The sequence below is a fragment of the Phymastichus coffea genome, unplaced genomic scaffold (assembly GCF_024137745.1).
Source record: "Phymastichus coffea isolate CEN01 unplaced genomic scaffold, Cenicafe_Pcof_1.1 PCOF00081, whole genome shotgun sequence".
Taxonomy (NCBI): domain Eukaryota; kingdom Metazoa; phylum Arthropoda; class Insecta; order Hymenoptera; family Eulophidae; genus Phymastichus; species Phymastichus coffea.
Window position 1 is genome coordinate 450,388 of NW_026706892.1, and position 10,603 is coordinate 460,990.

Below are 10,603 nucleotides of genomic sequence, written 5' to 3' on the forward strand. Positions count from 1 at the left end.
TCTTGTATAAACGTTAGTGGAGAGGATGATATTTTGAATTCATTTATAACAAATATTATTTTTGCTTGATAACATTTTTTATGTACTAATCTATAATAACATTTTATATGTATGATATTATTACTTATAGAATTTAATCACAACAAAAAAGGAATTTTCACAATATGAATAATGGATTTTGTTGAAATTGAAAGTTACCATAAATTGATGTAAATATGTATTAGAAGAAGGAAAATAAAAATTCAGCTCTGCTTCTTAATTGCATTCATTTATTATGGATACTAATCAGTTAGGTATTAGACAAGTCTACAATTTGTATCGTGAAAATGACGTCGAGAGCACTTGTAAACTCTTGCACATTTCGCGTAGTAGCATATAGCTAAGACATCATTACTGATAGTCGATTAATCTTGAAAAAAATCCCAATCGAAAACTTACGAATTTCGCAGTCTACCTAAATTTTTGTTTAATCAATCATTTGTATTTCGACTTCGAAATGGAACGGAAAAATATATGTTTGAGATACATACATATACATTTGTATATATATCAATCGTGTAAAGCAAATCGTAGTATATTTGTTTTACCCTTGAAATCTAAAAGTTATAAATACTGATAATAAATTAAAGTGGTAGGTTACAACTGTTTGTCGTGTGACTGTGTCTGCGTCTATGTTATAGATGTGTCGGTTTTCTTTTTCGCGTCTTTTCGACCACCTATGGCAGGTTGTGCTTAAACATTTCTGTCGCGCTTATGTACATACGAAAATCGAAGGTACTTGCTTTATTGCTAACGGGTGGACTCAACACCAGATCGAAGCGTTGAAATAAAAGTTACACGAAGTTATCATTTTATTTTGTTCCTCTCTTGACTATCTTGGTCGTCGTGTCTATACTTACATGTTACATTTATTATAAATTTAAAGCTACAATTTTGCGATACATTTCACTTCCGTTTATCGCATATTTTTTCAAATTATGTTCAATCTTTTGTTTCATTACTAATAATACGTTACTTAAAAACTAATGTTTTTCCTGTTTTTTTTTGTTACATCTTTTTATACAAACATTCACGAATCTGATACGGTTAGTACTAAGTAAAGTAGTATCTTTCAACGGACGTATTTGAGGCAGTACACATCGGCGAATGAGGGAGAATTTGATATGGATAACGTTGTTTTGTGTATCTTTTTGCAGTTGATTGTAATTTATATTGACAATATAATGTGCACTTCTTACACCAGCAAAATTATATATGCTACACTTTCCGCGTGAATGGGCACCAGTTAATTATAAAAAATTTTTATAAACTGCATCCATTTATCAATCGTTGATCTTTCATATAATTTTTTACAAAATTGAAATGGCATACAGATTGTTTCCTCATCCAAATGGAAATCTATTTTCGTTTGAAATTATGTTGATCTGAAAAGCCATTTCCTGAATTATAACGCGAATGAAGTTTCTGACGGCATATTCTCTTGGAATTTGTCAACGTATAAAACCACACCTATTAATTCATAGTCAATCAACACACACGCATTTTAATAATAAGAGACAATGAAAATTGACTAAATAGAAGACTAACATTAAATGACATTCAGAGTATCAAAATTGAGTTTAATTTATTTCAATAGATTGATTATTTAAGTACATAAAATGTATGCACTCTATTACTTTATGTACGAAAGAATTTATTTATCTTCCAAAATCCATATACGTGACGCCACTTCTTCTGAACATGTGCGTGTTGCAACACCAAATACACGTACAAAAAATCGATAACAACAATTTCACACAATATGTTACGGAGAGATTAAACTATGAGATATTTTATATCCGTACAAATTTCATTTCAAATGCTTTTTTACAATAAATAATAGTTATAAGGTCCAATTTTTACAAGTAAACTTTGTAATCATTCATTATATAATTTACAATGGCATACCGCTTTAGTTTATTCATGTGTAATAAAATTAAAACAATAAAAGTTGTATTTCAATCATTAATAATAATAAATAAAAATTATCAACACTACGATGGCCGATCAACTTAATAATTCAAAATTAAACATTATAATAAAAATACCGATAACACTGATTTTGGCAATAGCTATCAATTTAATGTCTAATAAATGTTTTTTCTTATTTCTTTAATCATTTGCTTGAGCATCGATTTGTAAGTGGTTTTGATCAATTCATGTACGTTGTGTAAATATAATTTTAGTAATTATTAAAGTGCATTTTTCAAATGACAATGAATAAATTATTCAGTATATAACATTCAAGATTCCAAGTTAATAAGGCGCTGGCACGTGAAACACAAGTATACTACGAAATACTGACGAGTGAACACTGGAAGCACGACTATATCTTGTGATCAATATTATTTCGATGCTCAGTGTAAGTATAATACATATATGTAGATTTACGAAACTTAAAGCAATATCAGTGCTATTATTAGCAAATGTACACTGAAAAAAGTTATTATAAAAAGACCAAATACTATGAAAATAGTAAATTATTGTTAATATTCAATAAAAATTGATACAAAATCTACATGGTTTTACCAATTTTCTTAAACGTTATGCAATATGACATAGTCAAAAAAGAACCAATCAGTTTCTCTGAGACTTGCTTTCCCCGCTTTTTTATATCAATGCCAAAAAACGTAACATATCAAATGGCAGTCCAATCATTGCACAAAATTTAACACTTAAGATTATAATTCAATTCATCGATAATGATACTACTAAATACGATTATCAGCAGTCATGTCTACTTCAGTATACGTATTCATGGCAGTTTATTTTCTTTTTCTATATTTAAAGTCGTCCGGCGAAGCTCGCAACGATTACAATTCGCTAAAATTCTTTGCGCATATCACATTACTCTCTGTCTCCTCTTTTTTTCGTTACACGTTGTTCTCGTTTTGCGGCGTGAAAAATTGTCAAGTATAAATGTTCTATTCTACCTGTATAATATACACACTTTGGCTTTTGCCGAGACGATACTTTAAAGTCGATCAGAGCGCATTGCCACCATAAATGTTTAATGTATTTACACTAAATACGAAGATAGAATAAGTAAAATTATTCCTTCAAGGATTGATCAACTTATTAAACTATATTAACACATTATGAAATTATTGATCATTCTATAACATAAGAAGATAGGAATTTACTTTACAATAGTAACATTTTTTAATAGCTCGAAAACCTTTACTGTAATGCTAAACAAATCATAATGAAGTCTACTAATTCTACCGTATAAAAAAAATTCAAAAGCTTCTATATCTAACTTAACATATGTAGTGAAAATACACAAGAAGTCTAAGTTTATTAATTATCATAAAAATTGAAGTGCGAACATATTCAACTTTAATACTATATTACATTTTAATACTTATTGCTTAAACCATCTATCATCTAAATCTACTATGCGTTAATCAACAGCCAAGATTAGCTATGCCTCTATGTACATACATGTAAATATAAGCTTTCAATGTGTAATACGCGTCTGATCAACTGTTCTCTCATCTCTTTTTTCCGTCAAACTTAATTATCACGTGAATCACTAATTTTTTGACTGGTAAAAATTAAAATTCTTTCTAAAATCCAGTTTTTCAACATTTTGTTTAAATATCTAGTATTGGTTGAAAAATTTTAGTTTAATTATCACTTCGTAATCCTAGTTTGACACGCTTCCCATATCAGAATTAGACGATGACCGTGTTATTTACATTTCAAATTAAATGGTTGGTATTGGTATTGGTGATTTTTCAAAATTATTATCACTTTTTATAGTTTACATTTATTCACACGAGTTTGTACTATTTAAAATTTACAAAACAATCTACTAAACAGAAACATCTTGAATTCTTTTTTTATAACTGTATTTTTCGTGCAGAAAACACGTTAAAAAAATAAATCACCAATATACATACTCAACTGAATCATTCGAAGAACCAACGCCTCTATATACAGGTTTCGAGAAGTAAGGACGCAGAGCTCCTTGGATCTCAGAAAGCCTCAACGAAGCTCGCAGGAAAAAGTCCCGTGCGTCCAGTACGTTGTTGCGTACCTTTGTACCAACCATCTTCGCGCTTTTTATGGACGTAGATTATATCACCTACGCGTAACTCTAATTCGAATTCGCTGTTTGGTGGGTAGGGTACGATACAACGGAATCTGTACACTCGTTCACTGAAATATTTAACATTTATCAAAATAAGTACAGGTAAAAAAAACTTTGCAAACTAATTTTATAAATAAATAAGTTTAATTACCGGTCCCTTGTTGAAGACTGTTGTTTCACTTGCTTTGCTCTTCCAGCATCTAACGAATGACTTTTACGATGAATACTATTCAATGTATCAGCGCCACCAGCATCTGTGGACCTGTACATTCAATTAAATTAAAATAAAAATTTCTTTGTAAAACTTATAGAAGTTTAAAATGTTTAAAGTCTAAGAACGATTTAAAAAAAATGTAGAATTGATAAAACTTTTTACCGATATGTATTGTTTTATTTATATAGGAAACATTGCAAAATAAATAAAATGCGACGAATTCTGTGGTGTATTTTTCCGTGATACATTCTTAACACTGCTAATACTCACCATCAAATGTTTAATAGATATAAACAGTAACAATTTCAAGTTCAGACAGACACATGCTCATGTGCAACAATACATCTCGACCAATAACTACATGTACACGTGTAAATAATATTTTCACTATGATTTGTATTTAAACATGTACAACTTCGTGCAAAACTCATAAGTTTCGTTCTAGCACATATTGCTCAAAGTACCAAAATAAAATTATATATAATCGATACAAGCATTAATACAAATATTGAAATCTTCATACACATATATTATTGCAATATCTATTTGATATATTTTAGTCTCAATAGCTCATTTCAATTCAAGTTAGAGACACAAAACAAAAATATTAACGTATACACAATATTAATCACACAAATAAAAAATTAGATGTGTCATTATTGAAATAATGGATTATACCTGTCATTTGCTAATGTTGAAGTAAACGAATTAGAATGCCGACTTGAAGGACTATAAAAAGAAAACTAACCTTTGAAGAAAAGTAGCTGGTAAGGAGGGTCTCTCCTTGTGTTTGACACGCTGTGAAGTAGTGCCGTATCCGTGAACAGGGTGCATGCGATGGTGGCTATTCGTGGAAATGTTTAGTTCCTGCGCAGCTCCTACCTGCAGTAATTGGCTTGGGCACGAGCCTGATCTGGTGTTTACCAATGGATCCGTAATTATGTTAGTGTTTACAGTTTCAACGGAGATTACCAATTAATCTCTAGTTTCAACAATAACAATTTTTTATTCGAATTTTCAATAGAATAGGCTTTTTGTTTGATTAACTGAAAATTTTAATCTCGTAAAAATAAGATATATTTTCAAAGATTTCCAATGTACTTTTGTAAAAAAATATGTTTATCATTTATTGTGGCTATCCGATTAAGTTTACAATATATGTTTGAGCGATTCTTCTAATGTAATGATTCGTATTTTCTTATTATTATCCTATAAACACGTTTCATAGCACAAAGCACATAAAACACACAGCGTACATGATTATAAACAAGCATGTGTAGCTTCTAAACATGCCATTTATCTAATGCTCATGATTACGAAATACTCATTGGGAAGCAATAAAATGGAAACAAAATCAAGCTATCATACTTCAAGCTATTAAAACACAAAAGCTGTGATTGCGCAAACAAGTATTCCGAGCATTCATAATTGAGGCTTACCGGACGTGAATTGGATTGATTGATGAAGATTGACTTGTATTTCCGTCATCAAATACTGGATTGTCCATTGAATAAGTCGACGGCGGAGGCGATTTTGATTTCTTTATGCTTGCCAGACGCTGCATTAGCGACATTTTTTCCTTCTTATCTTTGATCTAACAAGTAATGAATTACAGAATTCAATCAAAATTCTATTTGAATTGAAGAAATTATTCTTGAATGATACCTTCTGAAATTTATCTTCCACAGACTTTGGTTTCATAGCTGGGGTAGATAAACTTGCAGATGCTGACGCCGTATGCGGTGTATTGATAGGACTTTTATTAGAACTACTGGTAGAAGTTGTGGCAGCCAAAGGTGAAGTAGTGGCAGTTGTTAATGAGGGTAATGCGAGTTTACCGGGAGAATCTATGTAAATGACGAGGTTTAAAATATTGATTAAAAAATTCAGAGAAAGTAAGTATGTTTTTACGGTAGTAAATCAATTTTTAAAGATAAACATAAATATATGACATATAGAATAATTAATATTAAATATAAAAATTAAAGTTCAACGCTGTAAGATAAACAATAGCCAAATATGCTGTTACATAAATAATATAAAAAATGTATCGCTTACTCATAGTTGCCAAAGGTAAACTATCATGATTCTTCGCAACAGCAACAGCTACAGCAGCAACGGCAGCAGTCGAACCAGTTTGTTCAGACAATCTGGGCGGACTTTGGGTCTTGTTTTGTTGTTGCTGTTGTCTTTGATTACTCCACGGACCCCAAGTGCTGGTTGGCGCGGGACTCAAGGCTCGAGGTGGCAGTTCAGGAGGTGGTAATTTAAATTGTGACTGTGGTGTGGCACCTTTGACTTTAGTGTAAGTGATTGTCGGTCGGGCTTCGGCACCGGACACTTGGCTCGACGCGGTACTTGGCGAGGGTACTGCACTTGGAGATCGGGAGATCGTTCGCTGACATCTTCAAACAGGTAATATTTAGTTATATATTTAATATTTAATTGTGCATAACTTTTATTTTACATTTTAATTGAAATATCAATGTAAAAAAAACAATCACGAATGTAGCTTTACGTTTAATCTTTGAAAAAGATCGGTCCGATAACAGTCGATCAATATTGACTGTTATCATTGTACAATCTGTACATACAACTTCACTGGAGATAACCTAAATGTACTTACTTGGCAGGTGCGACATAATTTCCAGGAAACACACCGCATTTCTGTGTACGATTCGAAGTGCCCTTGAACCAACCATCCTGACACCTTTCTGTCACAACATAAATGGCTCCTTTCCTCAACTCCAATTCGTCACCTTTCTGTGGTTTATATGGATACAAAGCGATATAACTCGCGGGTAAATTGCTGCTTCCATTTGCTGTCGATATTCCTGAGGCCGATACTGCTGACGCTGCCACAGATCCAGCAGGTGCACTACTGGTCATTGAAGACGATTGACCGAGCACCAAATCACTGCTACCACTACGCTTATGGCGTGGGTTAACATCACCTGCACTTCCAATTGTCTAAAATAATCAAGGTATTATTAGTTTAAAAACTGATGTTGAAATTTAGATAAGGAAAAAAACTTCAACCTTGAATAAAAATGTAATTCAAGAGGGTATTGTTACATACTTGACTCGAAGTAAAAGTCGGATCATTAGTCATAGCTTCGCCCCCAGCAAGTGCGGCATCAACCGCAGCACTAAGAATTTCAGCACTGTGTCGATGTTGCGGTTGAGGTTGATGAAAGTTGTTGACTCCCGTGAAACTGTGCCTTTTCGTACTATGTCGATTAGCTACCGCGGGTGGTGACATGGCAGGACTACTCGGGCTACTCGGTGTCGTGCTCGAACTACTTGAACTTGGACTTGTGATTACTGGTGACGAGGTTGTCGTAGAACTTCCGCCTGAAGAAACATTCGACTCGGTTGTTGGTAGCGATACTGTCTAAAATTTTAATTTTCACAATGTAATAATTGAAAATATTTACATGATTTGGGTAATATTGTTATTATTAGTGTTATTGTTATTGTGACTTCAATATGGTATGAATATTTTAATATTTATAATTTCTATACCGGTGTTGGTTGTTGCCTTAGTTGATTTGATGTTTGAACTGTGTGAGTATGGTCTGTGGGTATTAACGGAATGGTCTCTTCATTTGTAGGTGTGGGTGGTGCAACTCTTGATGGACCAGGTTGAACACTATTTAAAAAAAAATAAATTGTAATAATTTTATATACTAATAACATTCGATTTACAGAGATTTACTTATATCTTACTTTGTGGACAATTTCATCAAAGCTCTAGCAACACTATTGAGCTCGACAAAAGCTAGCGGAAAAATACCAATCCTGTCAAGAAGTTTACCTTCTGCCCAATTCTCATCAACCCTTCTGATGACACTAATAATTTCTCCCTAAATCATATTCATAAAAAATATAAATTAAAAATCCTAAGATATGATATTCAATTAATGAAGTAGAAAGAAATAAAACTAAATTAGCACCTTATTGAAAGTGAGACACCCATCTTCATCATCATTTGACATTCTAAAGTCATAGAGAGCTTTACATTGAGGAACATGTGGAGGTAAAGGAGTCATTACCTGAAAATCCATTATATATTAAGGAAAATCAAAGAAAGAATGAAAAGGATTTCAAGAAGCTCTTTACTCACTTGAACATACGATAAAGGAAAGACACCATGGTTAGTTCCGCATTCTCCAAAATACCAATTATTATCAATCTTTTTCCTTAAAATAATTATGTCACCTTTTCGAAAGCTTAGATCACTGAAACATTATTTCAAGGTGAAATAAATCTTAAGATCATAATTTGTTAGATTAATAGTACATCAATTGAAACAACATACCCTGGAACCTTGGAAATATAGTCGTAAATGGCACGACCATAAGGTCGATTGTGAAGATGGACTTGCTTAGCAGCTACATTAATCTGTTGTGCTGATTCAGGTGTGACTATTGCTACTGGTAAGTTTGGACTGACACTCAAACTGTTTGGAGTAATTTGATGTCCACCAAGTAACCTTTGAGGAGTATTAATGGTCCTTTGAGGTGTTTTGTTACCCTTTGGAGTAGCATTTTTCATGCCCTCCAATATCCTCATGAGAAGAACATTAGGCGGCAGATCTTCGACTTTGACACTGACCAGAATCCGACATTCAGGACAACGCAATTCCCTGTGCGTGATTATAATTTCTTCCAAGCACTTCTTACAAAAGGTATGTTGGCATGGTAGGACTTTACTTGATGTATCTAATCTTTCCAAGCACACTGAACATTCTAGCAAATCATTAAGCATACATTCATCCATAGCTATGGTGATTCCTGTAAAAACAAGTACAATGACATGAATTTGTTTACTGTAAATGTCTGTATATTTATAAAATATTTGTCACTCATAATACAGAAATATAGACTGCACTATTTGTGATTTCACTTGGGTTTATGCGTAGCTAAATATAACAATGTTTTTTCAGTTCAGTCTGTTGAATAAGGAGCTGAGTCAGGTTACAAAAAGAAAAACTTGTGAAACTAGAGCACAGCTCTATTACTGTTGTTAATTAACAGCTACAGCTCAATAATTAATACTCGCCTTCGAGATCATCAAAAGAATAAAAAAAAAAACGAAAGTTAATTACTCCAAATTCATAATATCTATAGCAACAAGCACTCACTCTATTCCGAATTAAAAGCCATAGTTAATGAAAGGTGCCTGCTTCAAAGGTTATCGTACTGCACTGACTAAAGCCATTCACCTAGCAAGCACCTGACATAGCCTCGGTGAATCACTTTTAAAATTCTCAACATTCGTAACTGCAAACTACAAATGCAACAGACCACCACTTCGTAGAGTCTTAATACTCAAAAGAGAAATTTGTTTACATGTCTCTTATCGCGAGAGCAAAATAGAGAGAGCTTATCGGAAGTGTATTATCAGATCGAATGCTCACCTCAATTCACTAGCGGCGATAAAAAGCGCGCGACATTCGCTCGCGTCTATTGTAGTCCTTGGCCCGGTTGAGACATCATCACGATCATGATGTTGCAAAAGGAGCTGGTGCACTCACTCACCACTCGCCACCGCGCGTGAGTCAGGTCGAGCAACCAGATATATACCTACTACTATGCTCCTCCGCCATTTCTTCATTTCCGGCGCGCGCTGGGCGTGCTATACTATTCTATACGTGTTCCTGTGTGCTGCGTTCATGTATGCAGCGCGCAAGTGAGAGGGAGAGTTCCTTATTTTTTTCTGCAACGACAAGTGCACAGATAGCTCCCTTTCTTTTTTGCCGACGATCGGGTTTCGACGCCTTCGCCCGCTGAGCCGAGAAAACTGATAGGCAAAAGTTTTTTAAAAAAGGGAGTCTGGTTAAAACCTAGCTCTTTTTGTCTTATATATATTGCTATAAACGTTAGGAAACTTTTCGTTTATAAATAATCAACTACTGCTGCAGCTGCAGATGCATTTACGGATGCAGCGGTGTGAACCCATTTCGCGCGAATATTTGCTCCGAATTGTTTTTATTGCACATAAAATCATACCTTTGACAACGACTTTTTTTTTAATAATACGTAAGTCGAGAATTTGTTATTTCGTTTATGAAAAACTGAAAAAAATGTCGTAGTTGACATACTTTTAAAGAGATTGACTACGCATTGTACGCGATGTGCTTCTTCGTAAAGTGGTAAATTGCAATTGTACAAATTCCAGACGATCAGGCTAATTTAAAGGCCAAAATCTATGCTTTCGAGCAAGTAGACTAAATGATACGTTGAAACATT

The 10,603-nt window shown here is 33.4% G+C and overlaps 1 protein-coding gene and 1 long non-coding RNA gene across 5 annotated transcripts; one reads left to right on the top strand and one right to left on the bottom strand.

Annotated features, from left to right (window-relative positions):
* Positions 1-266: 266 nt before the first annotated feature.
* On the bottom strand, positions 267-9,975 carry LOC131668627 (E3 ubiquitin-protein ligase SH3RF1). 4 transcript variants are annotated; one of them, XM_058942963.1, is made up of 14 exons: positions 9,772-9,975; positions 8,671-9,145; positions 8,476-8,590; positions 8,306-8,404; positions 8,079-8,215; positions 7,875-8,001; positions 7,429-7,743; positions 6,976-7,319; positions 6,408-6,754; positions 6,015-6,196; positions 5,789-5,943; positions 5,098-5,262; positions 4,287-4,397; positions 267-4,203 (listed from the first exon to the last, which is right to left on the bottom strand). In XM_058942963.1, exons 2-14 carry the CDS (start codon positions 9,129-9,131, stop codon positions 4,020-4,022), a joined length of 2,742 nt encoding a protein of 913 aa, XP_058798946.1. In that variant the 5' UTR covers positions 9,132-9,145; positions 9,772-9,975; the 3' UTR covers positions 267-4,019. The 4 variants fall into 4 exon arrangements, 3 of the variants coding, with proteins under 3 accessions (XP_058798946.1, XP_058798947.1, XP_058798948.1); XM_058942964.1 differs by lacking the exon at positions 9,772-9,975 and adding an exon at positions 9,496-9,718; XR_009302303.1 differs by having other exon boundaries at positions 4,186-4,203; positions 5,028-5,262.
* Positions 7,783-8,168, top strand: LOC131668628 (uncharacterized). The gene is made up of 3 exons (XR_009302304.1): positions 7,783-7,841; positions 7,964-7,993; positions 8,060-8,168. It is a non-coding gene; the product is annotated as an uncharacterized LOC131668628 (long non-coding RNA).
* Positions 9,976-10,603: the final 628 nt, after the last annotated feature.